Raw genomic sequence first — 20,050 nt, 5'->3', positions numbered from 1 at the left:
ATATTGAAGGTCAGATTGGATGGAGCTATGAGCAACCTTATGTAGTCAAAGATGTCCCTGCTCATGCCCCTGTCCTGCAGGACCTTGCAAGGTCTCTTCAATGCAAATTATTTTATGATTCTGTGATTCTATGAAAAGAATAAAGTTGAAGATATATGTTGAAGATATTCTTGCTGGAGTTCCAGAGAGACTTGTCCTCACAGCCAGAATGCTAAGCTGAATCTCTATGTATGTTTTTCAGTAACTTCTTTCTCTTTGAATTTTAAGTTCAGCCTATTTTAAAAACATTCCATGAATTTCCCAATTCCCAATCATAGCTTCTAAGTTAAACCCTGCAAATAGCAATGTGAGGAAATAGCTCATGCATACTTTGCACTTCGCTGAGCTCTCTGAGTAAATAAACACATATTTTTGTTAAATATTTTTAATTATTAAAAAGAAGCATACTATTTAATCATTCTTTCTGTATCTGTAAAGGGACTCTGGGATTTTCTGTCTGTAAACTAGTTTCCTAGAGCTAAATTCAGATAAACCTACAGCTTCCACAGAAGATAATTCCAGACAGCTCTCTCTCCATTAACACTTCAGGAATGTTTTCTAACCATTTCCAGAGGGCCAGTATGCTGAGCAGGAGCTTCCTCACCAAAATAAAAGAGGATGCCAAAAATTTGGGCTGAGTGTGGGGTGAAGCGTTTGTTGTAGTCTTGACTACTTTCTCAGAGAGAGGTACCAAAAGTACCTTGAACTCATACCTTAGGCACTGGGGCCTACGGCAGGCACTGGGAAGTTGAGTTTCTTTCCTGATGGGCATAAACAAAAATCAGCCTGTGTCAGTGCTGTAGCAGATGGGCTAATGTGAAAAGGGGCAGCTCTGCTCTTGAGGCATCCTCAAAGTTGTTGTCTATTTCTCATTACATTATTTTTTGAGAAAAAAGCATCAACTCAGGGAAAAAAATTCTAGTCTATATGTTCAGGTGCCAGACTAAAACAACAATGTTTGAGCATGTTTGGGGTTTTTTTAAATTATTTGTATCAAATAGGGAAACTATGCAAATATAATGAATATAGATCTAGACATGGCTCAAAAATACAGTCTCAATGGGAAAGCACCACAGGTGTTATAATAGTCAGGTAAAATTCAGTACTACAAAAAAAGATTGTTTTAAGAAAATGATTTCTTGCTATTATAAATAGCAAAGTCTAAAATATATGGTTCCTGGAAACCCTCTTTCTGCTGGAGGAAAGAGGCAGAAAAAATCCTTCTAGGATTTATCATATTCTTTCTTATTATGTCTCCATCAGGAACTTACAAGGATACAGAGTTAGGCTACATTTTCAATTAATCTTTTCTTCACATTGAGGAGACAAACCCCTGGATAATCCTAAACTCTGCTGTTGTATGCACATATATTTGTTGCCTATATAGGATGCCAGAGATGAAACCGTATGAAGATATCAACAAGCTGAATGTGATTCTGGTTCTGACTTGTTTGGAAAAAAGCTCAGACAAATTACCCGTTCATTATTTCAAAATGAAGTGTGGGAGATGAATTATACCCTGGGAGGTTTGCTAATGCTGAAATAGGACAGAAGAGTATAGGCAGTGTGTACAGCAGCACCATAAAACCACTGTGGTCAACAAATGGGAAATATAAACCAGCAAAATAGTTTTTAATGTTAATTAGAAAAAAAAAAAGCAAACCACATATTTTAAATATTTATTTGTCAGACTGGGATAACAGCCTTTATAGAGCACAATTTGCATAAGTTCTCAAGATACATCCTGTATACAATCACAAAACCATGGCATGGATTTATACATAAAGTGAAAACTGGGACAGATTTACAAGCATTTTTATACAATCTCATACTGCTTCTGTTTAAGTTTTTATAACTTTTAGAACTCGTCTGTTTTATTTTCATTTTTCCTGATGATTCTGGAAGCAAAATGAAAATGAAAAGAAATTCAAAACAAAATGAATATCAACAAATCACCACCTATGCATGCAACATTCATTGTGGAAACATTACATTTGCCCAAGGACTAATCTTTTTTTGTTGTTTTTTTGCAGGGTTTTTTTTTTTGGTGGTTTTTTTGGTGATTTTTTTAAACATTGTGTCTGCTGTACGCATTGTCTGTAGCATGACAGCACACATGTTAGTCAGCCATTGTTGAGCACCTGAGCACATCACTGAACATCTATAAGATACAATCAAATAAGGACACACTCACATGCTTGGATGTCAAATGAAGTTAATAATTTAAACTCAGTTTGTTTTACAAAAATGTATATTTATTTACAGGGTAACAAATTAAGAAAATGACTCTCGTCAAATCATCTAGTTTTAATTATGGATATCTATATATATTATAACTTTTGAGCTCATCAATATATTTGCTTATTAATTTTTTCAAAAGAATAAAACAGAACATATAGAAAACATTAAAATGTTTTTATGGTTTAAAGAGAGAGTATCCGGTTTCACTTATTCTTCCTATTTTCCTTCTAAAGGCAATATGTATTTATAAAGATCAATTCATCCTACATGCCAGGTGTACAGAAAATTCACAGGGCATGTAGGACTAGTGTTTAAATATAATGTAAGTGGATACTTATGCTAAATTTCCTCTCTGTTTAATTACCTTTATAAGTTACACTCACACAAATTTTCTCTGCTATTCACATAGGTATGTACATATCTAGATATATACTCAAATAATGAATCTGGGACATTCAACATTGTAGCAATGAAAATAAACTAGTTAAAAATAGTGTCAGTTATGATTCAAATAATAATTTAAAAAAATACTATTAACATCTTTATGATATCTCCATGAAACTAAATCCTAATTAAATAATCTCTATTGGGTTCACACTAGCTTACAATATAATAGATGTCTTCTTTCTCTTTATCATCATTCTCAAAGTATGAATCAATATCAGCTGGTTACCAGCTACCATATCCCACAATGTAGCCATGCAAACATCCAGCATCCAGAAAAATAACTCAAATATTTCCTAGGTTTTGATTTAAAGCCAGTTCAAGTCAGCAGATTGGTTGTTACTTACTTAAACTGGTTTTTGGTTCTTCCATACAGGATCCATGTAATGTAAAACTGTGGGTAATAATAAAGAAGCAGCACTCATTGCCCCTGGATACTATCCCTTTAAAGTGTAATGATAAAGAACTAGCTCAACATTCATCATAGTAACTCTCATGTCTAGTTTTAAACTGGGAAAAAAAAAGGCTGTTTGCTGCTCATTTTATGCATACTAATAACAATGATAATGTTATAAATCCCTGTCATTTGTAAACACACACACTGTGCTTTTGCTCATTTTTCAGCTTGTTTCCACTCCAAAAGGCTTGAACTAAGAAGCAGCTTCAATTTCTGTTTTCTCAGAAGATTTATGAATTAGAAGAGTTAAATGCCTCTGCTATTGCCTCCCTGCAATATGTATCTTCAGAGCAATCATAGAAATACATGAAGTCATTAATAATCAATCACTCAGAAATGATAAAAGCTGTTGCCACGTCTAAGCACATTTGGCCAGATAAAATAAACAAAAATTAATGAGGTAAAAGAAAAAAATATACTGAGATATATACAAAAACGGTAAAAAAATACTAATAGTCCTTGTTTGATTGTTTTTTTAAAAAACATTGTCATGAGAGTTTTTCCTGACTTCATTCATAAAACAAGCAAACAAACAACAAAAAAGGAAACTATGCATTCAAACATGAATCTGTGTTGCATAGAGTGATTTCAGTACAACCTAGAAATTTGGTCAAAAAAAGGAACTTGGCACACTTTGGTGGCTTTCTCTGACCTCTGCATGATGCTGCCTCAGAAAGCCGAGTGTGTGTGCCCAGGTGTGACACACGCCCACCCTGGGTGACACCGAAGGAGACCCATCCTTGCTGCAGCTGGCCAAGGCAGTGCCGCGTTCCTCACAAACTCTACTCTTTGTGTTTCATGACAGGAGTCCAAAACTGCCATTTCAACATGCTGAAACATTTTGGGTGTTGTTCAGAGAACCAAAGATGCTCGAATTAAACCAGTTGCTGACAGCTGATTAGCCTCAAAGGCAGCTGTGCCCTACAGCCGCACTCAACAAAAGTATTCAATAAAATATCGGCCACATTTGTACAAGTGTGAGAGCAAAGCAGGCCTGGCCGCGTTCTCAGTTACAGATGATGATTACAGGCTTCCAGTCAGGCAGCCAGAGACTGCTCCTTCCTCTCAGAAATCTCCATAGCAACTACCAGTGCGACTTGCTGCCTTCTTAGCAAATCTTAGCAAGAACAAAATCACCAGCAGTTTGCACAAAATTGCACACCTCATGGCTTGCACTTCACACAGAATTTTTTTTTTTTTTTTGCAGATCTTTTTTCAAAGTACAAACACAGTATAGTCATCAGGAATGCAAGATAACCCACCAAGAGAGCAACACATATGTCAAATGTATCCACACAGGATCTTCTGTTTCAGTTGGGGATTTTTTTCTTGGACGTATTTTCTTATAAAAACATGTACAACATCAAAACATAGAATTTTTACAATAACTCCAGAGGACTGTTCTTAAAATATATGAGAGGTAGGGTATACATATACTGGTGAAAGCATAAAATTCAACATTAAAGCACACACCCTACTTCCACTGTCAGTGATGTTAGGTTTTTAGACAGCTAATAAGATTTTGGTAAGATTGCTCTGCTTGCAAGTTAAGCAGGCTACCAGCAGGTTATGAACAACAGGAATTTCCTTGGTGTGTGTAGCATTAATATAATTTGCATGTTTCTTTTCATATTCTCGTTCCATGCTGATATTTAAGTTGATAAACATAAACCAAAAACTGTACGTGGGAAGTGTCACCAGATTAAAAAGTGTAGCTTTTTCACAGCCAATCCAGTTGCTTAATAATCTAAGCTCTATTTTTTCCTTTTTTTTAAAAGCTTATAATATTTTCGAGAAGAAGATTTTCACCTGGTCTTGCACAACCTGTGGAAGTGTACTACATATATTCAGAAAATATAAGACAATGTACATCAAATAATTTAATGGAAACAGGAAAATCTTTTTTGGGCCAGAAAAATAAATGTCTGACATGCAGAAATTTGTTAATTTTCCTTTTAAGTATGCAAAGGTCGTGAGATCATATATCCAGGGAAACTCCTTTTTATGGAAGCTGTGAAATATTAAATGACTTCTGAGTAACATGGGAGTTGGTACCATTGATTCTTGGGTTTTAACAAACTTGCTGTACTTTTAGGAATGGGAGGAAAAGCTCTCCTTTCTTCAAACATGATACAAGGGAAAATACAGCAACCAGCCTAAGCCACGCCTGGCAGTAGTTTCTTCGCAAGTGAGCTAACTGCTTGGCTTCAAACCCCTGAAAGAGGGATTTTATGCTTGGAAGTGCTGACAGACTTAAAAGTTGCAAGTTACCTTCTTATTTACTTCATTCCTGACCAAGAAGCCATGCTGTTGAGTGGATTATACTCAGACATTCACCTGAGATAGCAAGAGGATATTCTTCATTCTGAAGCAGCAGCATCCAATCAGGAACTGCCCTGCTGTCCCTTCCCCTTAGATTTCAAGTGTGTCATTAGTGTTGATCCGGAGCCCTGCATCAAGAGGGTCACTGTTGGCATGGTGGGGCTGCTGCTCCCAAGTGCCCACAAAATAGCCTAGAATTCAGAGTCTTTCTACAGTTTCAGAACAAGACTGGTTGCTGAAAAACATGAGGACTAGTTGAAATAATTGCATCAGTCCCAGCACTTGTCTCTTCAATCTCAAACTGATTTAGACCTGACTCAAAGGGTGGGGTGAAATACAGTGTCACTGACATTGAAACAGCATTTTATCTTTCTGATGTAGTGTGGTTTATAACCTGTCCTTTCTCTTTAAAACCACATCCCAAGTTATAGACAAGTTTATATAATTTTATTCATCACATTCTAGGAGAGTTGTTTATATCCATTGTTAACACACAGAAACAAAAGAAACAATCAGATCTTATTCTCAATAGCCTAGTTTTTGAAGGAAAAAGAAAGAAGGAAAAAAGTAATGTAAAATAACATTACCACTCTGGCAAACACCTTGCATTTTGTGTCAAGTGGCATAATCTCACTACAGCAAATTATCAGAGATCCTAAGGTGCAGAGGAGCAAGTTTTACACTTTTAATAAGTGAGATTTTGGAAAGTCAGTCACCCTAGGTGGTTTTGCATAAAATGATCTCCTTCTGGTTGCACAGGAAACCAGACTGTGCTTCCCATCACACTACCTCCAGCTGCAGCTGAGCTCTGTGTTAGCACCTGCCTCCAGCCTTCATCATTTCCTTCACAGTTACTCTCTCCACAAAGAGTCCAAAAACACGGAGCCCTCATATCAGTCTTCGTTTCAAACAGCCTCACTTTCACTTCTGGGCCCAGATTTTCTTCTCCTTTTGCTGTGTTTTGCAGCAAAAATAAGTGTACTAGCCCTCATTTAAGTGTGCTTTGTAGCCCAGAGACTGCTCTTTTCTACTTTGTAATCTGAAAGACTAGCTAAACACAATGATATCAAACTATATTCTTGAAGTGATTCTGTTTAGAGCAGACTCTGCATGTTTTGTGCCCTAAGCAGACATCTCTGCTCAGTGTGTTTGTGTGGAGCTGACCAACAGTTTGTGCCAGTTTACTATTCTTTTCCTTAGATCCACTTTGTCAAGCCAGATATAAGCTTCCCCAATCAGTGTCTTTTTCATAAACTTCCCTCCATTGGAGACAAGCAGAATCTGTGAAAATAATAATAATAATAATCATCATCATCATCAATGTGCACAGTAACATAATACTAGTAAAACATGAAAGATTCAGAAATGTTGAGCTCAAATATGCCAAGCACAGAAAAGAAACATTGACCATCACTTTTTAGAGTCACGTTTCCCTTCACAGAAAGCCCTGTGAAAATTGAATCTTCTTCTGCTTCTATTTCCGTATGGGACGTAGCAATTAGAAGATGACAATCTCGAATGTTAATGAGCAATTTGTTCACCTGCTGGTTACCAAAGATGAGCCTAAGGTCAAGTTTTAGGTTACAAGACAAAGCTTTGTACAGGTGAAGTAGCAGCTCTTGTTAAGTCTGTGGAAGTCTGGTGCAGACTGGATGTACAAGGCTTTCTGTGAAATGTCATCCACCCACATATTTTCCAGCCAAAGAGGCTTGTGCCATGCAAATAATACACTTTTCTGAAGCGCTTGTCTCATTCTATAGGTTCATTATACATGTTTCTAAGAAAATGCATTTGATAATATGTATAGTTCATGGCATGAGTTATAGTTACATATTCAGAAAAATTGTAGCATTTCATAATTCTTAAGTAACTGAATAAACATGCACAATGTGAGGGAGTTTTTTAATTTTGTTTTTTCGAGTGTTTTTTAACTTACTAAATTTTTCAGAAAGAGAAAGAAATAATGAAGATTTGCATTTCCATGACAGCATTAGCAACAGGTTTGTAATACTCAGTTACTGAGCAGACCTCAACAAGCAACAAGCAAGGGAAGAAACTGATAATGGGAGGAGGCTGTCATTGTCCATGTGAATCAGCAAGAGAGAAAAATGAGCATTTTGTTGTTTGGTTTCAAAGATCTATGCTGGAAGAAAAATGACAGAACACAAGGGTTTTGTACGCTGCTGAAACCACATGGCAGTAGAAATGTAACAGGTCTGTAGAAGAACTAGATTTTCCTGTAATCAAGAAAGTCACCATTTTTGGAAAGTTTCCATCCTGATTTGGAAAGCAATGTAAAAAATGCAAACTTTACATTACAAATAAAATTTAAAATAAATTTCAAAAGGGAAGAAATTTGCAAATATTTTCCTGAATAGACTTCCTACTTCCTTGTCAAGTTTTGATATCAGTTGGCAACCTGGACAGTTTAGACACTGAATGGCTACCAGTCAACAGGTTTGAGAAGGGAAAACTCTTAGGCACTGAACTAAGAGGAAAATCCATTCATCAGAAAACGTGTCCTTGAGGAAAACAGGCAGCCTGCCTCCACTGCTGATGGCTTTGTAGGTCCCTAGTTTCGGTGTTTGCTGAAGAAGGGACTGCCCAGAAGATGGAAAGCCAAACCAGAACACCTGTGAAATTTGTTCTTCTGTGTTTTTCTGATTAGACTCGCATAGGACATTATGTATTTCTAATTGCAGTAAGCCAGGAGCCAGAAGCTTGGCGCTTTCCAGAAGGGTCCCAGGTGAGTTGCCAAGGAACAGGGAAATCAGAGAAATGAGGGAAAAACTGCCGGGGGCTGATGAAAGTGCCTGTCTGAAAACTGTCAAAATGTTTTCCACAGAATATTTTCATTCTGAGTCAATTAACAGTTTTGGGACAGAAAAAATTTTATCCATTTTTTCATTAGTTCTGTCCTTGATCCTTCTCCCTACTCCTCCCAGATGGAACCCTAGGATCTATCTTCTCTAGCTTGTCTGTCTCTCATCCTTTGTTCCTCTGTGTTGCAGGCTTTAAATTCCAGTCTTGTTATCCTGGATAAACTAGTCTTAGTTTTTAAGCCCCAGGGGTTTTGTTTCTTATTTATTTCCAATACTCTGTACTAGACAATTCAAGCTTTTCTTAATTTTTTTCTTCTTTCTTTTTCCTCAACAGCCCATGGATTCATATTTATGGCAAATATTCACACCTCTTCCTGCTTATTTTTAGACTGCAGTCCCTTGTCTTAATTTCTGCTTCTTGTTGGTTCTCATCACTCTTTACATTGTACCTTTCATTATTATCATATTTGATATCATCTTACTCCCTCTCTCTGATCTTACTTTCTCCCATCATCTTCCAGTTCCATTTTTATTCTATAAAGCCTGGGTTTTTTTAATTTCCCTCTCCCCTAAATCTTTTTGGACTTTGTCCATCTTTTTGGCTCTAAATGTTCATCACTCAATTTCAGCATTTAAATCATCTAGGTTCATGCTTTGCCATAGGAACAAATTGACTGTTGAGCTTGAAGATCACATAATAACAGATGCACTGAGTCAGACTAAAGCTCTCTCCAGACAAATATTTTGCTTGCAAAAGTGCAGAGGGCAGTGTATAAGGCAGAATATAAGAACAAAGCAATTATGTAGTTTTCCCCGAAAATGTCAATTCTTAAATAGTCTTTTATTTTGTCTATTGAAACAATAAGATGTTAGGATACCTCAACACAGGAAAAACAGTATCTATTTTGGGGGGTCTTGTTTTGTAAGTAACATCCATTTTGACTGTAATGCTAATGATACAAGCAATAAGCATAATGTTGGCACTTAGATAATCCAGACTAACTTTAGTCACCACAATGTAGCTGTCTTATTCAGGTTGGTCTGACAGATTTCAAGGTTCATTAACTGGGTGCTGATATGCCCGACAATGCCTTCCACTGACTTTTAAGGTTGGCATGCAGATACCCCTTGAATTGCTCATCCCTCTCCACTGACTGAAGGAAATACGAATATATGGCTTATACTTGTTATCTCCTAATGTGAAAATAAATAAAGGTAGACAAACTGAATCCAACCTATCTAAAAAAAAATCAAGTCTGGCCATATGACCAAATCTGTCTAAGCAAGTAAAACACAGTGGGGGGACTATTCCTGAACCAGTTCCATGCATCATTTGATGTGTCACAGACCAGCAAAAAGTAAACTCCATTACAAATGTATCAGAGAATATCTGGCTTGGCATAATCAGTAATTCTCAGCATCTGAGACTGACTATTGTGTCAAATTCTAGGTACCACAACTTTTAAAGAAGTTGGAAAAACTGGGAGAATGATAAAATGATTAAGCATTTAGGCAAAAGAACATATCAGAGAAATTTGGTTGATTCAGCCTGGAAAAGTGGAGACAAGAGGTAAAATAACAGCCTTTCAATGTAAACCCTATTTTTTTAATTAAAAAGAAGGCAAATCAGTTTTCCTCTGTAGTTTGTGAGGATACTTAAGGATAAGTGAGCTTAATTTAAAAATATGACATATTTAATTTTGAATTTGCATTAAACTTTCTCAATACATAGAAAATTATTCTTGGAAGGTATGTATAACTCCCTTCTCTGGGGGATTTTAAGAACAGATCAAGCCTAAAATTTTCAGGCCTGATCTATAAATACCCTTCCTCAGTGTGGTAATCCATATTTTAATGTCTCCTCCAGCCTGATATTTTCATTATTATATAACTGTGTTAGTTTATTTGTAGTTTTCTCTTTTCAGCAAACAACTAAGGTAGTAGATCAAGCTCAAATGCCCATAGCACAGCATGGACAACATCAAAAATTAGGACTTAATAAAATGCAGAATTACCTGAAGAGAATGCCCAGCAGGACTCAAGCTAAATCTAAATGTTTCATTGAACGAAGGCTCTCGGTCATGCCTGCATACCCTGGTTTTCTTCTTAAATACTCTCTTTTGGGTAGAGATATTGACAACATATAGCTTCACATACAGGTCTGGGGAAGAATAGTTCAATCAGTTAAATACAGAAGCTTTTAAATAATCTTTGCTGTTAGTGATTTCAGTAGAGGGGAATTTTTATGAAAAAATGATATTTTACAAATTCATATTCTGTTCTCAATCACATGGTGTAGAAATGGACCCATCCCACTAAATCCAAAGGAATTACTTTGTGTTTATGACACTGTCATTAAACAAAAAAATCTATGTATGAAAATGTCATTGTGAACAGGAGATTTTTATTTTTAAAAAGCTTTTTCACAAAAATATAATCTTCTGCTAGTTATAGCTGTTCTTTGATAACCTAGGGATTTATAATTTTTACTAAAGTTAAAAACTGATTAATTTTTAAAAATAAAAAGTAAACTAAAAAGAAGATTAACTTCTGAGAGTTAATTTGCTTCTACAAAATGTTTTTCTTTCATTAAAGTTGCTCATAGGAGAAAAGAAGCATTTCAAAAAAATCCTGTAGAATTTGTCATCCTGGCTAAAAAGCAATCTTCTTTTCCATTTTAGTGATGATGTTAAATGACTTAAGACACAACCTACTTAATGTTTTCAAAGTAACATGAAGCTGTTTTCTTACTGATACCTGGAAGATGATCTGGAGATTTAAATTTGTATGTGATATTTCTGCACTGAAGGATTTCTACTATCAGTTGTTCTCCATCTGTCTTCATTTCCTTCTTTAATGCAACCTTGATTTCACCCATAACCTGTGTTTTACCTGGAAAAGCAGAAAAAGTAACCCTCATTAATGTGAAAGGAAACCAAGTGTCTCTTTCTAACTTGGAGAGAAGTAAAATTTTATGGGTTTTTTCTGTTTTGGTTTGGTTTTTTGGTTTGGTTTGTTTTGGGTTTTTTTGCTTAATTTAGGTTTTTTTTTTTTGTTTTTTTTTGTTTTTTTTTTTAATAATTTTTATAGCTATACTTATAGCTCAAAGATTTAAGTCAGGAATGTAAGGAAAATGTATAGCTTGGATGAGCAAATGGTAGGCACATGCCATACACGTGTGTAACTAGATTATATGCTTCAGAATGCATTTGCCTCAGTGGAGCTTTTTTCCCAAGAATAGCAATTTCTCTAGGAGTTATTACAAGTCACATACCGGTCGCTGCAATTCACCTTTTCAGAAACATTTACTACAAGACTTTGAAGTTACCTCGTTTTAAAAAGAAAAAAAATCAAGAAAAGAAGAAAGAGAACTTTCAATAGTGTGTTAAAAGTAAGTTATTCAAAGGCAATGAAGTAAGGCTGGTGAAGTCAGCATTTCATTTCACCTTCCTACATACATGGAGCAATATCATTCACACAGTTTAAAGAGAAGGGGCTAGAGTGACCTTTAAAATTAAAGGTAATTTCTCTGCTTATGTGGGTAGAAATACAGCACTGTTATTTCTACATTTTATGAATTTCTCTCTAAATCAGTTCAGAGATGGAGAGAAGGCATGGAAGGAAATGTAGACAAAGCTCTTTTGCCTTTCCTCTGCCTGTCCTCCCACAAGCCTTTACAGAAGCCAGGCAGAGAGGAGTAGGGCTGTATCTCCTAAATGCGTACGGGGGAGGGAGCAGAGCATCCTCAGCTCAATTCTTTCCATACTAACATCATCTCAGAGTGGGGGTTGTGCTTCTATATCTATTGTCCTGCTACTGAAAATATTATTTTTCTTCACTTTAGACATTAGTTCAAAAGAAATCAAACCATAAAGCAACTGGGATTCTTTATTACATAATTTCTGGTGCCAGCAGGATTTAACACTTTACTGGAAATTCTAGAAGCTTGTGCCAAGACGTTGTAAGGTGCAAAGCAACTCTGCAGAATGCAAACAATTATGATACATCTGGAGAAGGTTCTCAATTAAAGAGTGTTAAGTTACCAAGTGGCATGTAAAGATTACTTCTTGTATCACAAATGCATAATCAAATTTAAATAACACCTTCTAAAAATGACAGCTTCTGTTTCACAGATGTCAATTCTATCTTTTCTACTTAAAATAGTTTGAGGGATCATGAGTATAAGTGTAATAACTAATAATCACAGCTACAAACTGGCCCCCAACTCTCCTCAAAAAACTAAGCTAGAATATAATTTAGTTACAGTCTCTAATAAATTTGTAATTCAGCTTCAGCTGAGCCAGCATTTCTTCTATTGTTTCTAAGGTATGAAAGGACCCGTTATGAGGCAAGTGATTCTTTCACAATATTTAATAATCACAAAAACCATTCCTATAGGTTTGAATATGCAGTAATAGCATCTTTTCCTGCTACATGGCTGTGCAGAGATAATGAAGTCTTCATCTTGTGATGCCAGCAGAAAAGATCATTGATAGCTGTGATCAAAAAGGAATGGCCAACAATGTCCCTGGTATTGTTCATTATATCCCTGTTGTTATAATGCCTTTTCCCTGGAAAGTGTTGAGTTCCCATTGAACCCATCTTGATTAAACTATGGATTTTGAATGGCTTGAAAGAGATACAAGACAAAATTATAATGCCTTCTTTTCTCTATAGATACAATTCTCAAATTGCAGGTGAAGACATGCCACACCTGAAAGATGTTGTTTACATCTGAATTTGTGATCAGTATTGGCTCTTGTATTGACTCCCAGAAACATGAAAAAAAGCCCATTATGGACATTAGTAGGACAAACCTAATATTAGTTTCAGGCAATTTTTAGTCAGTCACAGGCTTTTCTGGAAAATGTACTTGGCTTATTTTCATTATTCCCTGTCTGTCCTTTAAGCTCTATTTGCATTAGTTGTTAGGACCTCATCTTGATTGCCTTAGTGCCTCCTTTTTCATTTGGGTGTGCATTAAGCTTAAGATGAGATGAGGTGGTTTGGATGCCACTTGTGATGTTGTGAGCCAGAAAAAAGGATATATTCTTCCAGCAAGTTATATTTAAATATTCCAACACTATTTCTCAGCATCTAGAAATTTTCCATGGACTATTCTATATTGCCGGATACTGTTTAGGCCAATCAGTCCTGCTTCACCATTTAAACATTGTGGGGAAAACAATGATCTACAGCTGCAAATATAAGTTTAGAAAACATCAATCATAAGCAATGTGAGAATGGAACTGATTGCAGGTATTTTGATACATTGGATGACAAAAAATGCTACAATTCAACTCTGAAAAAGCGATATTGCAGATCTTTTTAGGGAAGTACTAATATGGTTTCCCAAAGAAGTGAAAAACAATTTTAAACTTGAGTAGTAACATTTCCCTCAATAAAAATCATTTTCAGAGGAAAAAGGTGCACAAAAGAGGATTATCACAGTGGCAAGGATCCATATAGTAAAGCACTAAAAAATTGTTGTCTAATTTAGCTTAGGAAACAGGGAGGGAAAAAGAGATGTTCTACAACAATATGATAGAGTGAAAATTAAGAGATATTTAAGCTGAATTAGTATGATATTTTCCCTGTTTCATATATATCAAATGCCCACTTACTGATACATCACAAGAGGACCACAGTCATGCACAGCATCATTGTGTTCACCTTTGCAACCAATTCTTAAATATATCTATATCTATACATAGGATTAAAAACACTCATGCTTTTTGTTTTTAGGACTGCACATGTCTTTTTAGGGGACCATATTTATTAATAATTCATTACCAGTTAAAAAGAGGGTGGTTATTAACTAATTTGCTGCAAGGTATTTGAGAATTCAAGGAGTTTAAATTTGCTGTGGTGGTGGTAACACCATGTTGTTCTAGTAGAACTGCACTCTGCATTGTGAAAGGTTAATTAGTTTTGCTATTAGTTTTAATTGACTGCTGTTGTAAATCACAGGATGTGTCATCTGCACTGTTGTCGACAGTTCCAGAGATTGACAAGTATGGATTGTGCTCCCATTCCTTTTTAATCAAATACCTGCTGTCAAACAGAATTACCCAAGACAGAAGTTGCTGCCTCCCATCATTCCATGTTATCAAGGCTAATTCAACAATGCATTAAATGAACAAGTAAATCTCACCGCAGAATTGCAGGAATTGTCTAAATGTAAAGTTCTGAGATAATTTGCACTTTTATCTTAGAATAAGTTGAATTGCTTTCTGACATTGACTATGTGTTTTCACATAGATGGATAATGTATGAGTAGGTTAAACTTGGAAATTTAAATATGCGATGTCTAAATGCTGCTACTTGATAAACATCATACTTGAGTAATTTCCTGAGTGGATGCCAGATGGCCAGAAAACAGAATCAGGAAAATACATAAACTGACATTTTGTTTCATAATTGTGTATAAATTGGTATGGCCTCTCCCGTTCCAGAAGATTGACTGAGGGGTGCTAGAGCAGGGGAATTAAACATAAAATACAAGGGGAAAAATATTAACAAATATTTCCCAGCATTCTTCTTTTCAAATGAAGCTTATAGATGAAATTATTGTTTGCAAAATAGGTAGGAAATGCTCTTCTGGAGCTTGAGAAGTCAGACACTCTGAAAGATTTTAAATCATCTCCTTCTAAACAGGTCCCACTGATATTGGCCTACTGAAGAGATGCATAGTCTCCCTAGGTCTTTATCTGTTTTGATACACTGAGAGATTAAATTAATGTACCTCTGAGGGCTTTGTACAGTGTTTATTGATAGAATAAAGGAATTTTTTGGATGTTCTTAACTGCTGTTTGTCTCACAGGTATTTAATGACTTGACCTTGGATAGTTATCTCTAACATGGTGTAATGAGAAATAATATATTCCAGAATAAAACAAATCAAATGCTCCTATGCAGCTGTATTTCTTAAATAATCAAAATCTTGTATTCAGCTATGTTATGATATGTTTGCAATATTTAGAGAGTTAGAACATATAGTAACATGTCATAAAATCTAAGTAATCTGAGATTCCAATCCAAGTCTCAATAGCTTGAATTAAAAAAAAAAAAAGGATAAAATTACAGCTTTAAAATATGGAATATGATTAAAGTCAACACAAAAAAGATGGGTTCTGTCACAAGATGAATGTCCCTTAGTAGCTTTCTGATCTTAGATTTCATGTCTCAGAGATGGAGTTAATAACATCTCTTAGAGTTGTTTGGGTTCAGTAACTGAAACTGGGTTTTCTGTGAAGAGAGGGACTTTGATCGTGTAAACATGGACAGGACTTTGGAGTGTGATCCCAGGAGAAAACACAAAGTCTTAGGAAGGCTGATGAGGACCTTGCCACTGGCAAGAATGTCTCCACAGTAACCCATGAAGCCCCTACAAACATAATTTTCTAACACAGTGCTGTTGTACCAAGAAATATGTTTCTGCTGGATTCCTTTAATGCTATTTTAAGAATCAGATGTTCATCCTCCAGCAGACAGCTGTGCTTCAGAAAAACAAGATAACGTGTTCTTATTGCAATAAATAATTCAGTATTACTGCAAATAGTAGGGTATATATAGATATGTATAGTATATATATTTCAGTATTAAAGCTAAACTACTCCAACTGAAGGTAAAGCAAAAGTATTCCATATAATTTTAAACATACATATATCAAGAAGCTAAAATGCCAGCCAAAACCTTCCACTCTTTTTTTAAGCAAATCTTTCTCTCTCTCTCTCTTTTTTTTTTTGTTTTTTTTTTTTTTTTTACCATCACACAAGTTGCTTGCAGTACTATAGCTGTTTGTATTCATGACTTACATCCTCTTGCTGGGGCATGAGCTACTGGCAAAGCTGCTGAAAAATAATGATGAATAACCTTCATAAACAATCAATGCTTCTCAATGCTTACAGGTTCCAACATTTTCTGTCCATACGATTTTTTTTTTATTTCCTTCTTTTTGTCTTTTACCTTTTGCACACATATTTCCTTCTCTATGAAAATTGCCACAGTTTTCTCTTGTAGGCTGGTTTTATTTTTTTTTTTCTGCAGTGAGAAAAATCAGACATCTAATACAGTTTCAACTACCACTTCCTCCTGTCTCACAGTGTTTTAAATATATGTTGGGATTACTACCATGGGTCTGTCTCAATAAATATGAGGTTGAATATTATCTAAAATTCGTTGCTCATCTTGCAACTGGATACTCAGTTTGCTCTTCACAGTGCGATCAACAGCTCATGGGACAAACTGAAGCTCAGAGAAAGGTTTTATTTATCTAAATCTGCTCTGAAGAGGAACTCCAGCTGCTAAGGGTCCCTAGTATGTGTTCAGAGTCTTCTCTAATTTGCCTGTGGAAAGGCTATGTGGTGTTATAAAAGAAGGGCTCGGTGTTATTATGATTTATTCTGTCCCTTACCTGACACAGGCAGGGACACTGTGTGCAGGCAGCCATTCTCCTCTGAGACACCAAGCTCAGTTCCACTCCTGATAAATGGCTCCCTCTGGGAACAGGGATGCTCTGTGGTGGGAGCAGACAGGAAACAAAGGAGCTCCTCTCTTTTCTCCTTCCCTCTCCTTACCTTGCACTGTGCACTGCTGGGGACAAGCTGTATATTATGAGATGAGCAAGGAAGGTCTTTCATTAATATCTCCCAGTGTCCTTGGAAGTGATGCACATGCGATCATGTAATGGGAGAGAGGAGCAGAACTCAGGATCTTTGCTCGCAGCAAACACAATTTACAATTTTGTGGGCACTGAGCGGGGCTGACTTTGAGTCTCAGGCATATGAACAAGCCGACAGCTTTACATTGTGATTCTCAGACCTAGCAGGCTCCCTGCCGAGAGAAATTTAAATATGCATGTGCAGAAATTTAGCCTGTATGTCCCAAGTCCTTATTTTAAGAAAAAAAAAAAACCCTGTTGTACAAAATATATTTTCAAAACAGAGAAAGTATTTTGCCTGTTGAGATGTGGAATATTTCGCAGAAAAAAAAAAAAAAAAAAGCTCTGTTCCATTTTCTGGTCATTCTATGTGTGCCCCTACCAATTTTTTGAAAGAAAAATGCAAATAAAAACAAAACAAAAAAAAAGAAACCAAAACTCAATTCTGACTATACATATGATACCAAAACTCTTGATCTGAAGTAATGTGATGTGCGGGAAAATAACACTGATATTTTGCAATATGCTCAAATATGAAAAATAAAGATATGTACCAATCCACTTTCAACCAACTTTATTTCTGTTGTGTGACTTTCTAAAATGTTGTAGGAAAAGTGAGGCAGTGGGAAGAGTATAATGAAGTAATAATGTTAGAGGAGGTGAATGTGATGAAAGAGTTTCACTTGTATCAGAAGTTGCCTAAGTCAGTAACCTAAATGACAGTATAGAGGATCAGAGGCTTATCCAGTAAGATTTTTTTTTTTTTCCAATAACCTAGCCAGACTTGTCCCGGTGCCATAGAGATATTTGGAATAAATGGAGGGAAAATAATTAGACCTGTAAATATCAAATTTAGATGATCACAGATTACTCTCCAGGTTGATCTCAACAATGAAGATGAACACAGTATACCTGTGTGGATTTGACTGATAATAGCTAGAGAGAGAAAGATAATGAAGTGAGGGAAGTCAAGATATTTACACAACTCATCCTACTAGATTATCCCTTATTTATATCTTCCACTCCTGTGGAAGGAAATTCTTGTGTTCTGAACTGATAATTCTATTAACATGCTCTCTGCACTTCCTTCAAATACCTGATTTTCCCAAAATTTATCTCTAATTTATAATTACAAACCAATGACAGTGTTAATCATAAGGAAATGTTCATGTCTAATGCAAACTCCCTGAATTTTGTAGGCAGTAGGGATAATACCTTTTTAAGCTTTTATTTTTTGGATGGATAAATGCCTATGGAGGTAATGCCTGCATTTTTTTAAAGTGTTAGTGGAAAGGCGAGTTAATGGCTGCCATTTAGAAAACAGATTTTTAGCCAGTGAAACTAGGCTAAAAGTATCAAAATTAAAATTTACAGCTCCATAATTTTCCATAACTTTAGAGAAAACTAAAACTTGAGAGAAAGCTAAAATGATGGTTGAAATTATTCTTGTGATTTTAATTGAACTTCAAAGATAGGTGCAGCCTGAATCTGAAAGGGGAAACTATGCAATCTCAGAAGGAAATATTCTCTTCAACCACCTTTTTCCCTTTCATCCTCGCCATAAATCACTGCCCAAGTCTAAATGTCTATTCATAGTCTTCACAATTTTAGCATCTTACATAATGAGACATATCAGACGCTGCAGATTCAATTGCATACAAGATGGCTTGCCACAGCACATCTGAAATTTTGATGATGAAAAGCACACTTTGCCCTGGCTTTTTGTATTTAAAAAACCTTCATACACAGAGAAGAAGAAAACTAGTGCCGTACATACAGAGCAACCTGAACCTTGACTATTTAAGCTTACTCTACTGCAGCTTTACAAAGGAGAAAATGTTTTGCTAAAGGGAGAAAAAAAATTTCAAACTGCCTGCAAAAGTCAGAATTTGACATAACAACAGTTCAGTTAAGTATTTGCACAATGCTATAATAATCTTTGTGTAACACAGCATAAATATTTTATTAAAGTAGGACGACTGAGTCTGCACTTTTTTCCCATGTCAATATGAGAACACAAAATGGGTCTCACTATACAAAAATAGGGAGGATTTTGCTAGATTTGCTTAGGTTCTCATTAAAAACTGACAGATTTTAAGCTACTTTCCCTCTCTCATGGTAAAGACATTTTTTATCTTTTTAAATTTTGATATGCAAGATTTTGAGAGTTCAACAGCATAGTCTGAAATGACAAAATCCCTTCTGAGACAGCCTTCACTTTCTGTGTCAAAATAATGAAAAATTTTTCATTCTGAATATACATATGAAGGTGTGAGTATCACAACAGAATTATTTATTCATTGTGCCCACTTGATTTTGAGAAATCAGACATTCTGGCTTGAAACACTGAAAGTCTCAGGAAATGGATTGTCTTACTTTAAAATATGATGAAAGTAGAATGGAAATAATATAAGCACTTCAAGGAGAGAAAAATTAGTCACATGGATGGTAGCAAGAGATAATGGAAAATGTCCTTTAAGATGTAATAAAGAAGATCAAATAATTATAAACATAATTCAGAAATCTTATGTAGCATAATATCAGGAGAGGAAAAGCTAGATTACCAAGTAGGTTTTGCATTTATTGTATTTATTTCTGGGAATCCAAAGAGAGACAAATAATTTGAACAGAATGTCTTGTACTTGGGTTGTAAACAGATATTCACCAACCTAAATTAAACTACACGGAGTGCTTAGAAGATGTTGTAAGAACAGTGTATTTCCGAAAAAATAGCTAAAAATGAAAATAGTTAAACCAAAATGCTTGCAGGTTGCATTTGCAAAAAGTAGTCTTCTGTTAGGAAACCTGGTGACCGCTCAGAAGTGGGAAGAATAACATGAAAACAAAGTTTATTTATATAACGTCTGCTGAACTTGTGGGTCAGACAGAAGCAAAAATAATCATGTTGCATTTGAATGTAAACCCAAGGACGTGTTGGGCTGTTTAAGTAGTGATCTTTCATTACTTGTAGTGTTTTGAACATATAGTCTAATGAAAACAAAGAAAAATAAAGTTCAAAGCAGATGGATAAAATTAGATGCCTGTCTTAAGAGAATATATTTC

General features: G+C 35.5%; 1 protein-coding gene across 8 annotated transcripts in view; it reads right to left on the bottom strand.

Moving 5' to 3' along the window:
* Window positions 1–1,704: 1,704 nt before the first annotated feature.
* Window positions 1,705–20,050, bottom strand: part of PCLO (piccolo presynaptic cytomatrix protein) — a 315,212-nt gene continuing 296,866 nt past the window's right edge. For all 8 annotated transcript variants that reach the window (XM_068189563.1, XM_068189562.1, XM_068189566.1 and 5 more), the window contains 3 exons: window positions 11,083–11,217; window positions 10,341–10,486; window positions 1,705–6,784 (listed from right to left, as the gene is read on the bottom strand). In XM_068189563.1, the coding sequence (XP_068045664.1) occupies window positions 6,644–6,784; window positions 10,341–10,486; window positions 11,083–11,217 (422 nt within the window). In that variant the 3' untranslated portion in view covers window positions 1,705–6,643. The remainder of the gene's footprint in view (window positions 6,785–10,340; window positions 10,487–11,082; window positions 11,218–20,050) is intronic.

Source organism: Anomalospiza imberbis, chromosome 5 (genome assembly GCF_031753505.1).
Source record: "Anomalospiza imberbis isolate Cuckoo-Finch-1a 21T00152 chromosome 5, ASM3175350v1, whole genome shotgun sequence".
Lineage (NCBI taxonomy): Eukaryota > Metazoa > Chordata > Aves > Passeriformes > Viduidae > Anomalospiza > Anomalospiza imberbis.
This window is presented reverse-complemented; position numbering and strand designations above follow the sequence as displayed.